The following is a 24,551-nucleotide window of genomic DNA, read 5'->3' as shown; positions in this document are numbered from 1 at the left end:
ATTTATATAATAAAAAAAACTTAGAATTTTGCTATTGCATTCAATGCATAAAAATACAATATACAAAATTCAAACTTTTCATGGTAATACTGTATTAACAGAACAAACATTTTTACAGGTTTTCACTGGTTTCTAACAGACTTAGGAGTCCTTTTACTAAGGTTGCTAATGGATTTAGCATGCGCTAAATAAGATGCCCATTATATTTCTATAGGTATCTTATCATTTAGTGGGAACTAATCATTAGCGTGTGCTACATCTGTTAGTGCACCTTAGTAAAAGGACCCCTTTTAAATTTCCATTGATAAACCACATCAGAACATAATTTATGAAGAACCTTATTAATTTGACACAACTATAAGCAAAAAAACATATGTAACAGCATTATGACAGGAAGAAGTGATCAATGTACAAGTGCATCTGATACAACTTATTTAATCATATCAGTTTAGTGATAAAACAGTGTCATGATCATATAAAAGCTATAATAACTAATTTTCCTTCTTGCGTTGGAATATTCTCCAGATGGATTACAAATATTTTCAGCCTCATGATGGATTGGCAGGCACACCAGGATTCACACTTTAGAGACACATGTGGTGCCAAATCAGGAGTTTTATCCTTTAAAAATGTCTTCTTTAAAAAGGGAATCAGAACATTTGAGAAAAACTCGACAGAGGTAGAATTTGTGGCAACATTCACTTGGTTTTCGAGAATCTATCATTTTCCAACCAGATGTTAAGTGAATTACTGCTTCCTTTTATCTCGAGAGGAGTCATATCTTTATTCCTTGAAACTGACACATCTAGAGTTAATAAAAGATTATGAAAAATTAATTTTAGTATGTAATGAATTACACAGTTTTGTGATAAACAGAAAAAGCAAAAATAATCTTAATTAGGCTTCAGTTATAAGGAATTAATTTTTCTTTTCATATTTTAAACTCACATTTATGAGGCCCTTTTATAAGTTGCGTTTAACAGCTAAGAAGGGTTTTACCATGTGGTACACATTAGCATGGACTCGTGCTGTCTTCTGTGCCAAAAAAGCAGCCAGCCCATTAAAGATCCCATGTTAGCTGCCTAATGTGGAAGTGGGTGGGAGTTAAATGTGACATGGGTGGGCAGCTATCATGACTGCCAATAGTGCAGCTGAAATTAACGCCACCTCATAAAGAAATTTTAAGTATAGCTGTGCTACCAGCAGTTAAGTAGCCAGCCACAAACAAAATGGTAGAGGACCATGGCCCCCCTTGCCTTTCCCTTGACATCCTTCAAGCCCTTGATCACACACCTGAACCCCCTTGACAGGAAACACCACCCCCAGAACCTTATCCTCTTCCCATCCCATTTTGGATGACAGCACCAACCTGCATGAACGATGCTGCTGGAGAACCTCCTGAGCGAACACAAATATCCCCTAGGGGGCAGAGCTGACCCGGGCGACAGTGGAGGTTGATTGATGCCATCGGGGACCCCCTGATCAAACACTGATGACTGTGGGTAGATCTTGAAGGGGGAGGCTAGAGCTCTGGGGAGCGGGGTTATCTTATCACAGGACAGGGTTATGGGATTAGAGGTGGGGGGTTGAGGTTTGGGGGTCTGATCAGGTGGGAGGGTTCAGGAGTGTGATTGAGGGGGGCAGAGGTATGGGATCTTGAGTGGGGGGGGGGGGGGGGAAATCAGATCCGGCAAGAGATGTGAAGTGGTGGGGTAGATTTGTGCCTCCATGGAAGTTTTTAAAAATTTATTTTCAGTGGACCCACTTGCATTACATGCAGTACATGCCCCCTGAATTTAGTGCACAGGTTTTGCACTTACTGCAAATTAATCTTCGCAGTTAACATGCGGTAAGTGCAAAACCTACCACACTTTAATAAACGGGTCCTTATTTGTTTAGTTTATATTTACGTCTAATTCAAAATAATCAGAGAAAACATTTTGTCCATACAGTAAAGTTACTCACTTCTAGCAGATACTCTTTAAAGAGAGCAGGACATATATTCTCACATGTGGGTGACATCATCTACAGAGCCCTGGTGTGGACGATTGCCAGCATTCTATGACTTCTAGAAGCTTTTGGCAGGTCCCCACCACTCATGTGCGAGTGCCTTCGTGTCTGCACGACTCACATGGGATTCGCAGTTGGATAAAAAAGCATAGAGAATGCAACTCCTGGGGGAAGTGGGAGGGTATGTGAGAGTGTATGTTCTGCTGTCCTCGGAGAACACCTGCTACAGGTCAGTAACTTTGCTTTCTCCGCGGAAAGGAGGACATTATCTTCTCAAATGTGGGAATCCCTAGCTACCAAGCTCACTGAAAACAATAAACAATGGTCAATAGGGAGTTGAAGTAGCAAGGCCAATCAGAACCAATAACATTAACAACAAAAACAGCCCTATTGTGAAGGTGCAGCCTGGAACAGAAAAGAATGGGCCTAGGAAGGTGAAGTTGGATTCTAGTCTCCAAATCAATTCTGTAGAACTGACTGATCAAACCAGCTGTTAAGTACATAAGTAATGCCACACTGGGAAAAGACCAAGGGTTCATCGAGCCCAGCATCCTGTCCATGACAGCGGCCAATTCAGGCCAAGGGTACCTGGCAAGCTTCAGGTGTTTTGCTCGAGGCTTCTTACGTTACAGGACGAATTACTGTAGTGTGATGGAATAATTCTCAATGACATCCTTATGCCCTGTGGAGTGCCTCTGGGATCTTTATTGGTCCCTGTTTCATTTAACACCTTTATGGCCTCCCTTACTTTTTTTTGGCCTAATCGTTGGGCTTTATGCCATCTGTATATGCAGATGATATCCAGCTGCTATATTGATAAGGATAACTCACAGAACATTCAGAATCTCTCTGCTAAGTTAGACTTGTTGACGAATTTGTACTGAATCCATGTGCAGCATTGTTTGCTAGAAATGGCTCTCCTGTGTTATCACATTCATTATTTATGGTAGGAAATCAAATTATCTTTAGTCCAACAGCCAAAATTTTAGAAGTTATCTTTGACCAAAATTTGACCTTCAATGCACAGGTTTCTCAGATAGTTCAGTGGATGTTCTATCAATTGCACATATTATATTCTGTTCAGCACCTTTTCACTGCTGCTGTGGACACATTCTTTTATTAAGGTTCAGCTGGACTACTGCAATGCTCTTTATAATGCGATGTGTCACTCTGACATAAAGTGATTACAACTGGCTCAGCATATGGCTGTCAAGTTGCTAACTCACGTAAATATGACCATGCTACTTTTCTTTTGAGATTGGACACTGGTTTCCTAGTATTTACAGGATACAATTTAAACTTCCTTGTTTGATTTACAAGATTCATTTTACAGGCATTCCACCATATTTGGCATATTTGTTAATCTCATATGTGCCTATGCAGTCTTTAAAGGTTCAGCTCTCAAAATTGTTAGATGGTTTCATCTTTTAGGGCTTTTGGTTTAGAAACCATACATACTAAAATGTTTTAGTACCATACATACTAAAATGTTGCTGATACACTCTCCTGGAATAAGATGCAGCTGTATTTATGGTTAGAGGAGTCATTTCATATTTGTTTTTCAGGAGGCTTTTGGGACCTCATTATGATTTTCACCCAGATGTTTGCTGGCCCTTCGTCTGGAACTGGAATTATCAGCAGTGGATAAGAGAAGATACAATATGATATACTTGTATAATGCGGCATGCTACATGTTGATTTTTATTTTTTGTGTTTGTTTTTGTGCTTGCTGTTATTTTATTCTTTCCTATCATTGGCCTTGTATTCTTTTTTTAAATTTTACATAATTTTATATTGTAAACCACCCAGAAAGTTGTCCTGAACTTTTCTTTGACCAAATAATTGCTCAGAGCACTTAGGTCTAGGATGGAATGAAATCCCACTATCTTTTTGGATACAAGAGAAGTACTTGAAATAGAATCCCTTTCCTTCTTCCCCTGGTAGGATGGGCTTGACAATTAGGGCCTTTAAAAGGGAAGAGATTTCCCTCTGCGAGCTGAGGGTTGATATTCTTGGTGGGCAATTTGGAGGGCGTTGACACCAACTGAGGGTGTAACCCACTCAGATTATGTGAAGTATCCACTGGTCTGAGGTTACAAGAGGCAACCTTTTTTGGACAAATTTTGCCTCCCTCCGACTGGGATAGGTACTTTTATGTTGGCTATGCTCTGTTGGAGCCAGTTAAAAACTCGTCTCCTGATTATACTGGGGAGCTGACTAGGGCTTTTGAGGCTGCTGAGGGCAGGAGCATGAAGCTTGGGTCTGCTGAGGAGGACGGGACGAGGGAGTGAATCTATGCTTTTGAGAGCAGTAGGCACTCTTTTGGCTACTGCCTGAAAACCTCCAAAACGTGGAGGATGCAGAAGAAGCAGACTGAGACAAGGATTTGATGTTATCAGTTTTCTTCTTTGAGGTCTGCCACCTCCTCCACCTTGTCCCCCAAAAGACTGTCACTACAGTAAGTGACGCTAACTTTTCCTGAACAGCTGGTTCAAGGTCTGAGAGATATAGTAATGAGAGTCTGTGCATGCCAATACCTAGGGCAGAAAGTCTAGATGCCAGGTGAAAAGCATCAAAAATTGCCCAGGCTATGTACTTTCGACACTCCTTCTGTTTATTTGCAAACTGTCAAAGCTCTATGGCCTCTATGGAGGAAGAGTTTCCACAAACTCGCGCACACTGTGAACCAAGTTCTTCAAGTAGATGCTCATGTAAAACTGGTAAGACTGGATGTGGGAAATGAGCATTGATCCCTGAAACACTATCCCCCTAAAAGGCTCCAGAGTGTGAGCATCCCTACCAGGGATGCTGAGGCATGGGCCCTCAAACTTTTAGCTCTTTTGAGAGCGGATTCAACCACCGTGGAATGGTGTGGAAGCTGCGGCTTCTTGAATTTGGGAACCTTCTGGACTATATATATATGAAGTCCACCTTCTTAGGAACCACTTGCCCAGAGACAGGGGTTTCCTAATTCTTCATCTGTGCAATCTTAAGGATGTTGTAAAATGGGCACTGTCACAGCTTCCTTAGGAGGGGATTTTATAATCAGTGACTTCCAACATTTCAGCCCTGGGCTCGTCCTTGATCTCCAACTTAAATGGAATGGCTTTCTGCTATTTCCCTCAAAAACTGGATAAAAGAGATCCACTTCCTCCTTTCCTGGGGTGGAAAAGGATCTGATGGTAGACCAAGAACACCCTCCTCCGAGGGTCCCTCTGGCTCTACATCAGACCCCCAAAAGCGGTCTATATCAGACTATTCAGAATACTCCTCACGGGACATCTGAGTCTGTGCCTGCCTTGAACCACCAGATGCGTAACTAGGCTCTAGGTATGAATGCTGAGGTACGGGTCCTTCCTGGACTCCGGGGTTGCTTCCCCACCCTCCCCCGATGGGCTGGAAAGTATCATCATATTGGTGAGTGCTGGGTTCGATGCCCAGCAAGGCACCAGCATTGATGACCACCTGACAGGCAGGGAATGAGTCTCTGAGATGGGCTGGTGCAGCATGCAGCAACTAAGGTGCGCCCCAGCTCCTCTTGTAACATCATTTGGAACAGCAACTCAAAAGCAGGCATTGGTAAAGGTGGGGCTAGCGTCGGTGTGGAGACAGCCTGCAAAGGTGTAATAGCTGACTTGGAGGCAGGGTCCTGGATTCAGTGAGATTAGTGTACCCGCACCACTTCACAGAGGGGGGGGGGGGGGGGGCAAAGGTCTTCACAACACGGATGCTTCTCAGGTACTGGTGATGCCAGTGCCCTGGAGTTCTTGGCACCATGCTTTGAAGAGGACCAATGTTGATGCTTTTTTGCCTTCATTTGATGCCCAGCATGTGCTGATGAGGATGATTTGGAATTCTTGCAAATCCTCAGTGTTGGGTTTGATGATGATCAAGTGCGCTACTAGAACCCAACATCGAGGCAGGGGGAGACCTCCGCGATGTTGATGCATCTACAGTGTCTGGAGAAGCTCTGGAAGCCATAGGGATCGATGTCTTCAATGCCGATGTCAATGGACTGGACTTTGGAATGCCAAAAAGTCTCTCGTGCAGGGCTTCTCAACTTTTCTGTATTCTCTTCTGCATTTAAACACAAAGAGAACAGTGAGAGAGTTTGTAAGATCAGAGCCCAGACAAGTTAGACGCATGTCATGTGGGTCAGTCACAAACATGGTTCTAGAAGTTTGTGAACCGCTTGAACCAACTGGAAGGTTTCTAGGACATTATGGGGAAGATAGCCATAGCAAAATCAAATGGCTCAATTTTTAAGTTAAAGCTTTTTTTTTTTTTTTTTAAAGAGAAACAGCCAGGAGCTCAGACCTAAGAACGCCACAAGCCATGGAAAATAAAGGAAACTTAAAAGTAAACTAGCAAAAATAAAAGGAAAAGAAACAAGAAAATAGGTCCTGCACTACTCATGATAAAAATGAACAGGCAGGAAGGCTGCAAAAGATGCCATTCGTGTGGCTTTTCTCTTCAGATAAGATGAGACATTTCTTCACTGCTCGGTGGAAAAGATGATACTGTGGGTCCTGTGAGAGTTGGGCAGGCAGGAAAGCACTCACATATGAATGGTGGGGACCTGCTGGGCAGCATCTGCACCAGGGCTCTGTGGATGATGTCACTCACATATGATAATGTAATATCCTGCTTGTCCTCAGAGAATTTCTTTTTTTGGCATGAATATCTGTAAAAACAGATCCAATGCATCTGCCTTTTTATTGGTATTTTTGGTTCTCATTTTTTTTTTTTTTTAATTTTGAGAAATCTTTATTGACATTCCAAAACTGAATGAACAAAAAGGCAAGCCCCACAAACAGAAGGAGACAATGTCAAGTCTTGGAATAGCAATGGAACATCTTGATACAAACACTTCTAATAATTTTTTGAGAATTACATAACAGATAAAATAACCCCCCCCCCTGTCATTCCCCCTCCCCGAACCAAAACCAAGTACCAATCCAGGAAAAAAGGAGGCACAGGTACCCAGTCCTCCCCAAAGTACAATGCCCACCCGCCTACTTTAGTTCTCTTATTTTAGTGTGCAGACCTACACAGTCTCATCATTGCTTCTTCAGATAAACCTGTGTATATCCTGCCTCTCCTTCCTTTTCTTTAAATGACAAACTTCAGTTCAACTGTATATATTAAGATTTAGGTGCTCCCCTCCGAGGGACACCACCTTGCAGTGGTGGAGGGGCTTCTGTGTTTCAATGACTCAGAGGGATATGCTGAAGGGTTACCCATATCAGACAGGCCTCTGAGGAGAAACCAAAGAGTGTCCTAAATTAGGGAGAGTGGAAAGATGGCGACCTGAAGCTTGTACACACAACGGCCCAGCTGTCCTCTGAAGTTTTGTCTTTGTTTACTTTTGAAATTTCCTCTCTGCAACTGCAGTTACCTTAACTGAGAAGGGGACAATCGGGGGTCAGCCGCCGATGGCCAGAGTTTTGTCCCCTGTGCAGCAAGTGTGGGACCACTGCGCGATGAGCTGCCCACAGACGACTGGGTTGGTGAGCCCTTTGATTAGCGCTGGCGAAGGAGCGTCAACGCTCTTGGACCTGGAAACAACTTCATCGCTCTCGAATCATTTAACCACTATGTCCAAAGGAGTGGAGGAGTGAGTAGGAGTCCATGCTCAAACGGAAGTTGTTTACAGCTGAACCGAGTCGGCGGTGCCACTCCTAAACCTGTAAGAGCTATCAGCTTGGAGTTTTTGGCTCCCGTGGAGGTTACATTGAATATCATCTGGAAGGCGCTCCAGGACCTAACACGGTGGTAATAAATAACTTTGCTTCAGATATAATCTTATTAGTGAGCTACATGGATAACCTAATCGAACCCTTCGAGAAAAAAAAATCGATACAGCAAATGAAGTTCTACAGGAGTAGGAAATGGTTAAGATTTTGAAAATGATAATAGACTAGAAATTTTAACAAAATGAATATTATTACAGATGATTAATATTGAGATTGTTGTTTTCCAAGAGTTCCGGGTATGACTCCTAAAGATTTCCTCAGAAATATTTCCTGAAAATTTTGTTATTTTGCTTTGTAATGATTCCTCTTAGTAATATAAATTATTACTTAGTAATATTAATTCAAAAGGAGTGAAACTTGTGAAACTGGGATTACCTTAATCAGTGGGAATTAGATTAGAGACTCAAGTGTTCGTATTGTTAAATAATTTCTGGTTTTAAAAGAGAAAAAAATGAAATTAGGTGTATTATTTCTATGAATATTGGACAATAAGTATGTTTCCAACGAAATAAATTGAATATACACCGTTTTGGGTTTGAAGAAGCCAACCATAAGTATTGCCATACTGGGAAAGACCAAAGGTCCATCGAGCCCAGCATCCTGTTTCCAACAGTGGCCAATCCAGGTCACAAATACCCGGCAAGATCCCAAAAATGTACAAAACATTTTATTCTGCTTATCCCAGAAATAGTGGATTTTCCCCAAGTCCATTTAATAACGGTCTATGGACTTCTCCTTTAGGAAGCCGTCCAAACCTTTTTAAAACTCCGCTAAGTTAACCGCCTTTACCACATTCTCTGGCAACGAATTCCAGAGTTTAATTACATGTTGAGTGAAGAAAACTTTTCTCTGCTTCGTTTTAAATTTACTACATTGTAGCTTCATCGCATGCCCCCTAGTCCTAGTATTTTTGGAAAGCGTAAACAGACGCTTCACATCTACCTGTTCAACTCCACTCATTATTTTATAGACCTCTATCATATCTCCCCTCAGCCGCCTTTTCTCCAAGCTTAAGAGCCCTAGCCGCTTTAGCCTTACCTCATAGGGAAGTCGTCCCATCCCCTTTATCATTTTCGTCGCCTTCTCTGCACCTTTTCTAATTCCACTATATCTTTTTTGAGATGCGGCGACCAGAAATGAACACAATATTCGAGGTGTGGTCGCACCATGGAGCGATACAAAGGCATTATAACATACTCATTTTTGTTTTCCATTCCTTTCCTAATAATACCTAACATTCTATTTGCTTTCTTAGCTGCAGCAGCACACTGAGCAAAAGGTTTAAATGTATCATCAACGACGACACCTAGATCCCTTTCTTGGTCCGTGACTCCTAACGTGGAACCTTGCACGACGTAGCTATAATTCAGGTTCCTCTTTCCCACATGCATCACTTTGCACTTGCTCACATTAAACGTCATATGCCATTTAAACGCCCAGTCTCATAAGGTCCTCTTGTAATTTTTCACAATCCTCCCGCGATTTAACGACTTTGAATAACTTTGTGTCATCAGCAAATTTAATTACCTCTTTGTGCATGCTCCATTGGTGTGCTCTCAAGGCAGCGCAGACAGTTTCAATTTAAAGGTTCCCGCTGGGGGCTTACGTACGCAGATCACATGACTAGGGTGAGGGTGGTGGTAAATGGAGTTAGCTCGGATGAGGGAAAGGTGAGTAGTGGAGTGCCTCAAGGATCGGTGCTGGGGCCGATTCTGTTCAATATATTTGTGAGTGACCTTGCCGAAGAGTTAGAAAGTAAAGTTTGCCTATTTGCGGATGATAATAAGATCTGTAACAGAGTGGACACCCCGGAGGGAGTGGAAAACATGAAAAAGGATCTGAAGAAGCTAGAAGAATGGTTTAAGGTTTGGCAATTAAAATTCAATGCCAAGAAATGCAAAGTGATGCACTTAGGGAATAGAAATCCACGGGAGACGTATGTATTAGGTGGCGAGAGTCTGATAGGTACGGACGAGGAGAGGGATCTTGGGGTGATAGTATCTGAGGATTTGAAGGCGACGAAACAGTGTGACAAGGCAGTGGCTGTATCTAGAAGGTTGTTGGGCTGTATAGAGAGAGGTGTGACCAGCAGAAGAAAGGGAGTGTTGATGCCCCTGTATAAGTCGTTGGTGAGGCCCCATCTGGAGTATTGTGTTCAGTTTTGGAGGCCGTATCTCGCTAAAGATGTAAAAAGAATCGAAGTGGTGCAAAGAAAAGCTACGAGAATGGTATGGGATTTGCGTTACAAGACGTATGAGGAGAGACTTGCTGACCTGAACATGTATACCCTGGAGGAAAGGAGAAACAGGGGTGATATGATACAGACGTTCAAATATTTGAAAGGTATTAATCCGCAAACGAACTTTTTCCGGAGATACGAAGGCGGTAGAACGAGAGGACATGAAATGAGATTGAAGGGGGGCAGACTCAAGAAAAATGTCAGGAAGTATTTCTTCACAGAGAGAGTGGTGGATGCTTGGAATGCCCTCCCGAGGGAGGTGGTGGAGATGAAAACGGTAACGGATTTCAAACATGCCTGGGATAAACATAAAGGAATTCTGTTCAGAAGGAATGGATCCTCAGGAGCTTAACCGAGATTGGATAGCAGAGCTGGTAGTGGGAGGCGGGGCTGGAGGTTGGGAGGTGGGGACAGTGCTGGGCAGACTTATACGGTCTGTGCCAGAGCTGGTGGTGGGAGGTAGGGATAGTGCTGGGCAGACTTATACTGTCTGTGCCAGAGCTGGTGGTGGGAGGCAGGGATAGTGCTGGGCAGACTTATACGGTCTGTGCCAGAGCCGGTGGTGGGAGGCGGGGCTAGTGCTGGGCAGACTTATATGGTCTGTGCCCTGAAGAGCACAGGTACAAATCAAAGTAGGGTATACACAAAAAGTAGCACACATGAGTTGTCTTGTTGGGCAGACTGGATGGACCGTGCAGGTCTTTTTTCTGCTGTCATCTACTATGTTACTACGTAATTTTGGCTGGGAATAGGCTAGCCAGCAGAGCACTGAGGATGTGCATAGGTCAAGTGACTTAGCTGGCGGTTTTGGCTGGGAATAGGCTAGGCAGCGGAGCACCAAGGACGTGTGCGCAGGTCACGTGATTTAGGTGGCGATTTTGGCTGGGAATAGGCCAGGCAGCTGAGCATCAAGGACGTGTGCAGGTCACGTGACTTGGGTGGTGATTTTGTCTGGGAATATGCTAAGCTGTAGAGCACTGAGGATGTGCGCAGGTCACAAGACTCAGGTGGTGATTCCGGCTGGGAATAGGCTAGACAGTGGAGCACCAAGGACCTATAACAAAAGCAAAACAAGCACTCGGAACAGATATTCAGTCACAGTAAGGAGAGACTTTTAAATGTCCAGCTGGGTATATATGGTAATCTCATCTTTGTTAAATGTTTCAGACATATCTATCGACTTGCTCCCAAGATGTTACTGAATTCTATTATTCGGTCTCACTGTATTTTCAAATGTAAGCCACATTGAACCCAAGTTTGCTTGAGATAATATGGGATATAAATGTCAATTTAAAAAAATATCCTTTATCATCCACCTTTTAAGGCACTGACTATCCAAATGGATGGTGATGGCACAAGGAAAACAAGTTTGGTCCAGTGAAGACTAACTCAAAATTACCTGTTCCGTAGCTGGGCTCTAGTATTATCATATTGAAAATGTGACCATACCATGCCTTTGTGGTTATGTTCCACTAATAAGTTAAACAATTAACTGGCTTTCTTGAAAGGATTATATAACTTTGGATGCATGACTAAGAACAAAAACACACACTTATATATGCAACATCACAATTCCTCATGTACAGCCACAAAACAACTTTTTAGGGTGGACACTGTTCACAATGAGGTCCTTTTATTATCGACCAGATAGAAGAGATAAGAGTTTTCAGTTTTGGCACAGTATAAGTCATCACAAGAACAAAATATAAGAAAACAAATTGACTGGATTAGGGGCTTATAGCTCATTTAGTTACGTTTCAACAAATGAGAGATCTGCATGAAACCAAATATTTATTTTTATTATTTTGACTTATAAAAACCACTTGTCCCTGAAACATGGTGAAAACAAGAGTAACCCATTTGTGTATCTAAAATTTAAACTTCGACAAAAGAGACGAGGTGAAGATGTGATTCCATGTGCACCAATAAAAGGAGAGTTTAATTCTACTTCCATTTAATTTTAAAATATTACATCTTTATAACACCAGGTTTCCCAAGGCAGATACAACAGTTAACATGAACCCATCAGGAAAGTGGATATCCTCACTGAGATTTGGCCACATATTAGTGTATTCTATAGAATAGTGTAGAAAAATGAGCACAAAATACAGAGGGTTTAGTTACTGCTGTTTCTACCAGCTATTATCATTTTTAAGCCTTTTTAGTGATATTCAATTTTATTTCATATCTATACCTAGATATGGGAAGCTTTCAAATAAATAAAAAAGCTGTAAAAAAAAATCTGTTATCCTCCACTTTTTAAGGCACTGTCCATCCAAATGGAACAGCTTTAGACTTCTTATAGATAGACCATGCATAGGTAGTCAATTATATTTTAATAAGCTTTTGTTATTGTTTTCAATAGTGTTGGCCATTGTTTTGTGAACTTCGCCTTACTGGCTACAGCCCCCATAACAGGCTAGATAGGCTCATGCCATCTCCTGTTTTCAATCTAACCTCCTTGTTAAAACCTATAGACTCACTCAAGGGGGAAATGACATGGAAGAGGTGGAGCCAGGAGGGTATGGTCCAGGAAGTATATAAGCTGAGGCCATAACTAGGTTAAGGTGAAAAGCAGCGACGCTTAACTGCATTTATTTATTTGTTGCATTTGTATCCCACATTTTCCCACCTATTTGCAGGCTCAATGTGGCTTACATAGTACCGTGATGGCGATTGCCAATTCCGGTATAACAAATACAGAGTGATATTATGGTAAAAGTTCAAAAGTGACAAACATATTAGGGAATCCAGGAGGAAGAGTTATGTCCAGTTCAAGCATTAATTTCGTTGTGTTGCAGGGTTCAGGCGTTAAGTTGGATCATTAGGGTATGCCTTTTGAACAAGTTGGTTTTTAATGATTTCCGGAAGTTTGATGGGTCGTGCATTGCTTTCATGACATTTGGTAATGTGTTCCATAGTTTCGTGCTTATATAGGAGAAGCTGGATGCATAGGCTGATTTGTATTTGAGTCCTTTGCAGCTTGGGTAATGAAGATTTTGGTATGTGCGTGTTGATCGTTTTGTGTTTCTGGTTGGAAGTCTATGAGGTTTGCCATATATCCAAGGGCCTCGCTGTAGATGATTTTATGGACCAGAGTGCAGATTTTGAACGCAATATGTTCTTTGATTGGGAGCCAGTGCAGCTTTTCTCGTAGGGGTTTGCTGCTTTTGAATCTCGTTTTTCCAAATATAAGTCTAGCTGTGGTGTTTTGGGCAGTTTGGAGTTTCTTTATGATGTATTCTTTGCATCCCGTACAGATTCCAATGCAGTAGTCTAGGTGACGTGGAGGGGCATAATCGAACGGAGGCGCCCATCTATAAGGGCGCCTATCTCTAATGACGGCCCCGTAAAGCAGCGTACCCGACCGTATTATCGAAACAAATTTACCTCCACCACCTATGTGTGAACTGCAACTGCTACAGTCTGGTATGCCAAGTTCAACTTGGTAACTCTGAAGAACCAGGCCACAAAGTAAAGTGTACTGCTTTGCTGAGAAACAGTACTACATGCCATGGCCCTGCAAGCAGGAGGCCACTGAAGATTTTTTCTACATTTAAGAACTTTTTTGTGTTTTATATTTAAAGAACATTTTTGTGTTTTCTTCCCCCTACCTGTGAATGGAACAGGTCACACCTCATACTTATAATAAACCATATTTCCTTTCACTTGCGACCACTGTGTGGCGCTGTCTCACATGGGTTAATGTTACTACACTCCATTACAAAACGAATTTCAATAGGCAATCTAATTTTAGGGCAAATGGTTAAAAACTATCATGTACAATAAATAAGCATTGCTTCTTGCACACCATTTTAATGTTAATGCTATCTAAAAGGGAACAATATTTAAATGGCGTTTCATCAATACCATTATCAAAATCGTCATGCTGTGTGTAAAAAGTGTTTATTCAGCCTTTCATGATCGACAGTTACCATGGTGATTTTTGCATACATAGATTGTGTGTCCACTTTGTTTTAACGATATATGTTAATATATGATATTAGCAATCAAAACATTATTAAAAGGTAACTTGGGTATTCTTTTTCTTAACAGGCTTAAAGAAATATACCTTTGGGATGGCACTATTTTATTTATTTATTTATTTGTAGCATTTGTATCCCACATTTTCCCACCAATTTGCAGGCTCAATGTGGCTTACATTTGCCGTAATGGCGGTTGCCATTTCCGGGTAACAGAGTACAAGTGGTGTTGCGTTAAGGTGCATACATACATGGTAATATAGATGGAACATAACATATATGGAACAGTTACATAGTAACATAGTAGATGACGGCAGAAAAAGACCTGCACGGTCCATCCAGTCTGCCCAATAAGATAAACTCATATGTGCTACTTTTTGTGTATACCCTACTTTGATTTGCACCTGTCCTCTTCAGGGCACAGACCGCATAAGTCTGCCCAGCACTATCCCCGCCTCCTACACGTGCGTAGTGGAAGGAGTGTTGCGGTGGATGGTCATATTCGTCCTGTAGCTCATCAGATGAGCGAAAGGATCTGTCTTCCCAAAACTGACCCAATTGTCTCAAGCCTTTCCGTTCCCATTGTTTATATATTTTTTCTCCTTCTTCCCATTGAAATCCCAGAGCCCCCCATGTATGCATTTTACGGAAGTATTGCCTATTGGGACAGAACTGCTGGCGTATCTCACTCCATGTTAGTAGGGGGAACCGTACCGCCATGGGCAGAAGTGTCAACATGGCAGGTATCCGTGGCCTAGGTAGCCACAATAATGTCGCTGGTTGATTAAGTCCTACCCAATGTTTTTCTATTTGAAACCAAGGCTTCCTTTCATCTTTAACCCATGTTACTAGTATCCTGAGCTGTGCTGCTTGAAAGTATTGAAAGAAATTCGGCACTCCCATTCCCCCTTTTTTGGGGGTCATATATAGCATCCCTGCTTTCACTCGCGGTGGTTTATGTTTCCATATGAATGCAAATGTTTTGCGTTTTAGTTGTCTAAAGAAGGTAGCAGGAATTGGCAGCGGCAGTGCCAGAAATAAGTAGAGAATCTTAGGTAAGATCATCATTTTTATGGCCTGTATTCTCCCTATCCACGAGAGCTCTAATCCTTCCCATCGATCTAGATCCTGAAATAGTTCTCGTACTTTGGAAGGGAAATTTGCTTCAAACAGGTCCTGTATGTGAGGTGTCAGGTTAATTCCCAAATATCGCAAAAAACGTGTTGCCCATCTAAATGGGAATTGTTGTTTCAAACTCCTAACAGTTTCATTTATTAAATTTAATCCCATTATTTCTGATTTGGACATGTTAATCTTAAAACCGGATACTGTTCCAAAATGTTGTAAGCATTGTGTAATTCCCTCTAAAGAGTTCCAAAGGGTCCGTGATTGTCAGTAAAATATCATCTGCAAATAACAACTTTATGTGTTCTTTGCCCTATAAGAATTCCCTGTATGTTGACCTGCGATCTAATTGCCTGGGCTAGTGGTTCCATTGTGAGGGCAAACAGTAGTGGAGATAGGACACATCCCTGACATGTCCCCCGTCTCAACTGAAATATTTTTGACCGTTCCCCATTAATAATTAGTGCCGCTAGTGGTTGATCATATAGGCACTGAAGCCAGGTTATATAGCGCCCTGTCAATCCCATTTTTCTCAACACCTCAAACATATAGGGCCAGTGGACCCTATCGAACGCTTTTTCTGTGTCCAAGGAGAGAACTAGTGTCGGCTGACGTGTGCTATTTGCCTCATGTATCAGGTGGATAGCTCTTCTTATGTTATCAAATGTTCGTCTGCCCTCTATAAATCCCGCTTGGTCATCATGCACTAAATTTGGTAGCAAACTCTGCACCCTCCTAGCCAAGATTTTAGTGAATATTTTGTAGTACATATCTAGTAACAATATTGGACGATAGGACCCACAATGTTTCGGATTTTTCCCTGGTTTCAGCAAAACGCTTATATGTGCTAAGCGCCAGGATTGGGGCAATTCTGCTTGTTGCTCTATCGCGTTCGGGTTAATAGGGGTGCTAGTATTTTCCTAAAGCTTTTATAAAATTTATTTGTATATCCATCAGGTCCTGGGGCTTTTCCATTAGGTAAAGTTTTAATGGCCCAATTCACCTCTTCTACCGATATGGGTGCTGAGAGCTTTTTGTTCTGATCCGGGTCGATATGAGGTTGTTCTATCTTGTCTAAGTATTCCTGTATGGCCTGGACCCCTGGATGTGTATCCTCACTGTGTAGCTGTTTATAAAAGTTTACAAAAGCTAAACTAATCTCCGTTGTAGTTAATTGCTGCCCCATATTCTCTTCAATTTCATATATGTAGTTTTGTGTCCTATTTTTTTAAAATTTACACGCCAGTAGCTGTGAGGCCTTATTCCCAAACTCGAAATATTGCTGCCTAACCCTTTGAAGCTTCTCAGCCACTTCATCTAATTGGAGCTCTCTTAGTTCCATTTGTATCTGATGGTACCATGTGTCTTTTTGATGTGAGGGTGCCCGAGCTTGCAATTGTTCTAGCTCTTCATGTAGCTGTTGCATCCAACCCTTTTTCTGGCATGTCCTGTAGGCCTGTAAGGATATAACCTGTCCTCGCATTACTGCCTTCAGGCCCTCCCACAGCACTCCATCCCCCACGTCTCCTGTGTCATTATTTGTAATGTAATCTTTTATTTCTTTTTCTAAACTTGTTAATGCATTTGGGTCTGCTAATAAGCTATCATCTATACGCCATTGTGGCCTACTGGTCTTTGTGACTGTGCAATGCAACTTTAGTGTGACTGGTGCATGGTCCAATCAGGTTCTATTTTGTATCTGTGTATTTTGCCCTCTTTGAGCCAGTGCCTGCCCTCCTAGCCATAGATCTATCCTTGAATAGGAGTCATGTACTGCTGAATAGCATGTATAGCTGCGCGATCTTGGGTTATAGTGTCTCCACAAGTCTATTAACTGCCATCTACACATAAAGCTGTGTAATTTAGCCCTGTCCGACCGAGCATATCGTATTCCTACAGTTATCTATCTGAGGATGTAAAGTCAGATTAAAGTCTCCCCCTATTAACAATTCACCTTCTACGTGTCGGGTCAGAAGCTCTGATAGTTCCTTATAAAAAGATCCTTATCCTTCATTAGGGGCATATATATTTAGCAATGTTAAAAAGTCTCTAGCCCTAACTTTAGTATCACCAATAAAAATCGGCCTCCCTTGTCTCTTACTACCTGTTGCACTTGCCAGGGATGTGTCCGCTTCAGCGCTATCAATATTGCTTTTTTTTCTATATGATTAGAAGCAAAGTATATGTCTTTATATTGTCCATGTGCACGCATCCTTTCATGTTTAGGTAGTAGATGTGTCTCTTGGGCAAATATTATATCTACTCCCTGCTGGACCGCTGCCATAAATAAGAGTTGTCTTTTTACTGGTAAATTTAGGCCCTTCACATTAAGTGTAAAGAAGTTAATCATAGTCATATTTGTTATCTATGTATCCCAACTCTGTATCTCTTTCTGTATCTTAGTACTACTACTACTACTACTACTACTTAACATTTCTAGAGCGCTACTAGGGTTACGCAGCGCTGTACAATTTAACAAAGAGAGACAGTCCCTGCTCAAAGAGCTTACAATCTAATAGATAAGTGAACGGTCGGTCCGATAGGGGCAGTCAAATTGGGGCAGTCTGGATTCACTGAACGGTAAGGGTTAGGTGCCGAACGCAGCATTGAAGAGGTGGGCTTTAAGCAAAGACTTGAAGACGGGCAGGGAGGGGGCTTGGCGTAAGGGTTCAGGAAGGTTGTTCCAAGCATAGGGTGAGGCGAGGCAGAATGAGCGGAGCCTGGAGTTGGCGGTGGTGGAGAAGGGTACTGAGAGGAGGGATTTATCCTGTGAACGGAGGTTACGGGCGGGAACGTAAGGGGAGATGAGGGTAGAGAGGTAGTGAGGGGCAGCAGACTGAGTGCATTTGTAGGTAAGAAGGAGAAGCTTGAATTGAATGCGGTATCTGATCGGAAGCCAGTGAAGTGACCTGAGGAGAGGGGTGATATGAGTATATCGGTTCTGGCGGAATATGAGACGTGCAGCAGAGTTCTGAACAGACTGAAGGGGGGATAGATGGCTAAGTGGGAGGCCGGTGAGGAGTAAGTTGCAGTAGTCCAGGCGAGAGGTAATGAGAGCGTGGACGAGAGTTCGGGTGGTGTGTTCAGAGAGGAAAGGGCGAATTTTGCTGATGTTAAAGAGGAAGAAGCGACAGGTCTTGGCTATCTGCTGGATATGCGCAGAGAAGGAGAGAGAGGAGTCAAAGATGACTCCGAGGTTGCGGGCAGATGAGACGGGGAGGATGAGGGTGTTATCAACTGAGATAGAAAGTGGAGGAAGAGGAGAAGTGGGTTTTGGTGGAAAGACGATAAGCTCGGTCTTGGACATGTTCAGTTTCAGGTGGCGGTTGGACATCCAGGCAGCAATGTCGGATAAGCAGGCCAATACCTTTGCCTGGGTCTCCGCGGTGATGTCTGGTGTGGAGAGATACAGTTGGGTGTCATCAGCATAGAGATGATACTGGAAACCATGAGATGAGATCAGGGAGCCCAGGGAAGAGGTGTAGATTGAGAAGAGAAGGGGTCCAAGGACCGATCCCTGGGGAACACCAACAGATAAGGGGATGGGGGTGGAGGAAGATCCATGAGAGTGAACTTTGAAGGTGCAGTGGGAGAGATAGGAGGAGAACCAGGAGAGGACAGAGCCCTGGAACCCAAATGAGGACAGTGTGGCAAGAAGTAAGTCATGATTGACAGTGTCAAAAGCGGCGGATAGATCCAGGAGGATGAGGATGGAGTAGTGGCCTCTGGATTTGGCAAGGAACAGGTCATTACAGACTTTAGAAAGTGCTGTTTCTGTCGAGTGAAGAGGGCGAAAACCGGATTGAAGCGGATCAAGGATGGCATGAGAGGAGAGAAAATCAAGGCAGCGGCTGTGGACTGCGCGCTCAAGTGTCTTGGAGAGGAAGGGTAGGAGGGAGATGGGGCGGTAGTTGGAGGGACAGGTAGGGTCTAGTGATGGTTTTTTGAGGAGTGGCGTGACTACAGCATGCTTGAAGGTGTCGGGGACAGTTGCAGTGGAGAGAGAGAGGTTGAGGATATGACAGATGGAGGGGGTGATAGTAGGAGCGATGGTGTTAAGTAAGTTGGTGGGGATGGGATCAGAGGAACAAGTGGTGCATTTTGAGGAGGAAAGAAGGCGGGCGGTTTCCTCCTCGGAGATATCAGGAAAGGAGGAGAAGGAGGTCTGGGTTGGTTGGTTGAGGGAGAGGGTTGAAGGGTGAAGAGGAGGAGGTGGCTTGGTAGTGAACTCAAGGTTGATCTTTTGCACCTTGTCGCGGAAGTAGTCAGCCAGTGATTGAGGAGAGAGTGACGGGGGGGTGGGAGCGGAGGGCACTTTGAGGAGGGAGTTAAGGGTGGTGAAGAGACGACGAGGGTTAGAGCTGAGAGAATTAGTCAATTGGGTGTAATAGTCCTGTTTGGCAAGGAATAGTGAGGACTGGAAGGAGGATAGCATGAATTTGTAGTGAAGGAAATCTGAATGGGTGCGAGATTTCCTCCAGAGGCGTTCAGCAGATCGGGCGCAGGAGCGAAGGTAACGGATGCAAGGGGTCAGCCAGGGCTGGGGATTAGTACGCCTTGTGGGACGGGAGGTGGATGGTGCAAGGGTGTCCAGAGCAGAGGAGAGAGTGGCATTGTAAGCGGAGACAGCCTCGTCAACAGACTCGGAGGACATGATGGAGGGGAGGAGATTAGTACCAGGGACCCCCACCCTACTTGCTTTCTTCTGTAGAAATTCTTTTCCAATCCCCCTCCCTTTTTCCCCTCTTACCCAAATTCCACCCTCCATACCACGGTCAGGTGTTTTAAGGGGGTCTGTAACATTCCCGTGCCCCAAAGCTTCTATATCGGCTATATCTGATAACAAAAGGTTTTTTTTTTTAATAAGCTTCCCTGATCTCTTAACATTGCATAACATTATGGCTTTAAACCTTATATAACACTAGAAGTTCAACATAGGTTAACAATTATCAACCTCTTACCAACCATTGTTAGCTTATTCCCCCCCCCCCCCCTCTTCTCTGCTTTCTTGTGTTATAGTCTCTTTGGTATCCTTATAGTCCCGTATATCTCTGACCTTCGCTTTGTGCTAGCCAGAAAGGAGGTGTACTGTGCCTAGAGTTCCACGTGTAGACACCAGATGATTAAGTTGCCAAAGATTTCCCTCGTCGCAAAGCTGGATCTGACTGTTGCCGCTGTAATCGTCCTTTCCCAGCCGTCACTCGTTGCCACCTTGGTTTGTCCATGCGTGCCATCCCCATCTTTCGTGTGGGCCCAGTTAAGTTGGTTATCTCTTTTTCTGGGAAAATCAATGCGGCGTCGGCGGCCCTTCGAATCTGATGTAATTTCCTCTCCTTATAGAAGCGCAGAGCAAATGGGTGGCTCTATCTATATTGTATGTTTTGAGCTCGCAGGTACTGTGTAAGCGGGCGAAGTTCGGCCCGCCGCCGAAGAGTGGCGAGTGCCAGATCTTGGTATATCTCAATGCGGTGTGTATCCCATTTAAAATCCGGGATTTCCCGTGCAGCATGCATTATTTTTTCCTTTAGTTTGTAGTCCGCAAAGCATGCTATCAAGTCTCTGGGCTGATTGTTTCTGGGTGCTCCTAGCGATCTGTGTGCTCTCTCTATATAAGTCTCTGATGGTTCTTTCTCCACCTGTATCTCTTTTAAGAGAGCGCTTGCCATCTGCTGCACCACGAGCTCACAGTTCGCATAGGAAGGGATTTCTGGAAGGCCTCAAAATCTTATATTACACCTTCTGTTCCGATTTTCGATATCTTCCAATTTATCCCAGATTTGCTGGGAATTCTGTTTGTCCTCTATAGCTTGTTCATTTAAGGCCTGTATCATCTCCGTTTGTTCTTCTAGTCTCTCCTCCGTTTCTGTTACTCGCTACCCCAGGGCTCCAATTTCACCATGCAGGTCTGCTCCTAAGGTATTCAAGTTGGAACGCATGGCTTTTAACTCCCCTGTTAATTCTTTTAGGCACTCTCGAATCTCGACCAGTGGATCGTTTCCTGCAGTTTGTGGCTCTTCTGGACTGTAAAGCAACTGGGACTTCTGTATTATTTACTGCTGCACCGAGTCCTCTGCTGTCGATTCCCTCTCCATGTTTTTTCACCCCGTTTCACTTTGCGAGGTTGATGTGATTGGGCCCTTGTAGGCGAATCCCGCCAGGGACTGTTTCGGCGCGTGGGAGGTCATGCTTACTGCGATCCCACTCTCTTCCTCCGCTTGTTATTCTCTCCGGTTTTAATTTAGTGCTGGGTTAGCCGCTTGAAGAAGCGTTTTCTGCTTTGGGGCAGCTGGAGCAAATCGGTCAAGCAGCCATCTTAGCTCGGTGACATCACTTCCCTCCTGAAGTAATTTATATTTAACTGTCCCCTCCATGGGACTGACTCTCTTCAAGACACTTATCTTGGGTTCTAAAAGGGTTTGTTTTTCTTCAATTCAAACCGCATATTAACCCAAACTCCAGAATCTTAACCTTCCTTTGGAGACGTTGTTAGTTTCTGACATAACGTCATCTACTCATCCCCTTCTAACATCTGGGACACCCAATGCTACGGGCGGACTGACCATTCAGGGAACCGCGTAGTTCCCAAGGGCCCAGAGCATTTGAGAGCCCAGTACCATCCTCCTATATGTCTGACATCTCTCTCTTCTCCATCCCCGGCTTTCACCCCCTTTCCGGCACATACTCCGGCATCTCTCATATCTCTGCACCCCCATCTACTTCAAAACATCCTTGTCTCTGAAAAAGGTCCCTGGTAGCTACATAGGTGTCTGACAGTGACGCAGGAACCTTCTTATTGCCCGCCCTTGTGAAAGAATCAGAAGGGGGCAGGCCATGGCAGTGAGAAGGTTCCTCAGTCAGCTGCAGACAACCTATGTAGGCCCATGGAAGTCTTGAGAGGCCACCGCTTGTAGTCTCGGCAGCCATTTTAAACAAGCGTTTGCAGCGAGATGAACCCATTTCAGGATCAGCTTGATGCAGTAACTAACAGAAATATTTATAATGTTCATTTTGTTTTGAGTCTACAGGACCTAAAGTAAATGAAATTATGGAAGGATGCCACAGACTCCTGAAGGGTTTAATTTGTCTTGGATGTAGGCAGCGCTGCTTATATTGTTTTCCTTACAGGATACTCTATTGGCTCACACGGCTTTCATGCCACATCTGAGTTTTATTTGAAAGAAGGTTTCTCATTACAGCATTTATCTTTAACTTTGGGTATCACTCTAATGACCTTTTTTTTTTTTTTAATTATTTTATAGCATTGTCTACTGTCAGAGAGATTGTTCAACGGGTGCATCATTCCTAAGACTTTCCTTCCCCAGTTATGGCCTACATTCCAGAGATCGGGAGTATATTAAAAAAAATAATAATAATAAAATACCAAAAAGCACTTCCAGTAGTGGTGGTCTCTCTTTACAAGAGATCTTAAGTGGTGACATGGATATTGGTTGACGTTTTTCCATGATCTGACCCTTGCCCTGTGATAATTTCTGCAACCCAAGAAAAAATTAGATCATTTCTTGTGATTATTATGGACGCTGGACTGAACTATGAGGCTCACTGAAAATTGATACATATTGTGCATCCTTTTCCTCAAATTCATATTTATTTGTTTTCTTTTCTCTCATTTTGTCTTTTGATAGCTAGTTTCCTCTGTGTACAGTCCTTTGTTCTTCTGTTTGTATGACCCAGAGTGCATTTACCTTTTCTCTAATGCTTTAATCTGAAGACCTTTCTCACCTGTTTTTAGATATAGAATGCTTTTCTCTGTAACTGTTCCCTTTCTCTTTATCCTGACTCAATTTTCCTCCCTTCTTATTATCGACCCTCTCTGTATGCCTTTTCATCTGTTACCCTGAGCAGTCTGTTATGTTTAGGCCATCTTGTTCTAGGTTTTACATGCTTTGTATTGTACCTATTTATTGCAGTTTTCCTTGGTTTGCCTATTATAAATTGTCTGTTACACTGTTTTTATTTTTCTAAGACAAAGATAGTTATCCAGACTATTCTGGTGCAGCAAACCCCAGACATGCTGCAATCAGTAGTAACCTTTGTTTAAGTGATATTTCTACTGTGTACATGGAAGGTGGCATTGCCTCTTCCTGGGATTCATGCTCTTCTATTTGATTCTGGTTTACTTCTATGACATTTATTGAAAATTGACTTCTTTTTGTTGTCGCCATAATCTACCTTAGTTGTACCACCATACAAAGGTCTTAAGTATCCTGATGAAGAAGGCCAATAGCTAGTATAAATTTCTTTTCTTTTTGAATGTTTTGTTTCCAAGAACACTTTATAGCTAGTTTTAGGATATAATCCCAGATTGCCTATAATATTTGTTCATCTACGATGATGCCCAACCTGTTACCTTTGTTTGATATTCTGTAACCATTCTCTGATGTTCCTCTCAATGACCTACTTTATTTTGTGTCTTTTTTTCCTGCCCTTGTTGGTGCGCCTTTCTCTCTCCTCACACCCTGTCTTTCATTTCTCCCCTCCATCACTGAAGAACAGAACTGTGTGGTTTTTTTTTTTTCCAGAGAGAAGAAAAGTTGTAGGGAACTTGGGGGGGGGGGGGGGGGGGGGGGGGGCGGAGGCTCGGGACCCCTAATTGTTTGTATGTTCAGAGCACCCCTCTGAATAATGAAACAATGGTCACCTGTAAGATTTATTTCACCCCCCCTAATTATTCTGTGTGCTGTTTTCAATCCTTGCTAACTAGATCAGGGTGCAGGGTCCCTTATGAAATAGTGCAAGGACAGCCATGTGACCCCACACTCCTACTTACTAGACTGGACCAAAAAAATATATTTATGTATTTAGTGTGATTTGTTGGGCAAGTTGATGGGAAAAGGGGAAGTGGACCCTTCACTGAAACACAGATGTGTGTGGGTGGGAGATGGTTATACAAGATCTTGGGGAGGGAGGCGCATCACGAGAATGGAAAAAAAAACCCTGTTTTTTCTGTATTTTTGCTGACCAGTGTTAAGGTCATGTCTAAGGCAAGATACTGTACAAGACAACATAAGAATTAATTGATTGTGAACTTTGTTACAAGCTTTTAGTAGATAAGTACATGTGTATAGAATGGTCTAATGTAATTAAGATAACTTTAATGGATATTTAGATTTATATTAATCTTTGGGTCAAGATTTCCTATGTTTCATACAGTTTGAAACCACATTATATCTAGATAGTGAAAAGGGGAGGTTGGGAGCAGTCTGCTAACCAACCACAGGTCAGCTTGCACAGCAAAGATGGCTTGGTTATTATTTGGATATGTGATACAAAAAACTGCTAAAGTAGCATGAGGAGGGGGACATGGAATTTGTGTCAGAAGGTATGGTGGGAGAGAAGTTTCTAGTAAGTGGATGAAGATAGCATGACTTTGTGATTCAGAGTCAGGTGGGGTGGCATAACTGCTATTTTAAGAATTGG

At 42.9% G+C, this 24,551-nt stretch overlaps 1 protein-coding gene across 1 annotated transcript in view; it reads right to left on the bottom strand.

The window, feature by feature from the left end:
* Positions 1-281: 281 nt before the first annotated feature.
* The window catches only part of CEP135 (centrosomal protein 135), a 445,305-nt gene continuing 421,035 nt past the window's right edge, over positions 282-24,551 (bottom strand). Inside the window, exon 25 of the mRNA XM_030191406.1 lies at positions 282-805. Within this exon, the coding sequence (XP_030047266.1) occupies positions 784-805 (22 nt within the window). The 3' untranslated portion in view covers positions 282-783. The remainder of the gene's footprint in view (positions 806-24,551) is intronic.

This window comes from Microcaecilia unicolor, chromosome 2, assembly GCF_901765095.1.
Source record: "Microcaecilia unicolor chromosome 2, aMicUni1.1, whole genome shotgun sequence".
In the NCBI taxonomy this organism is placed as follows: domain Eukaryota; kingdom Metazoa; phylum Chordata; class Amphibia; order Gymnophiona; family Siphonopidae; genus Microcaecilia; species Microcaecilia unicolor.
Note: the sequence above shows the minus strand (reverse complement) of the source record. Positions and strands in the feature narration are given on the sequence as shown.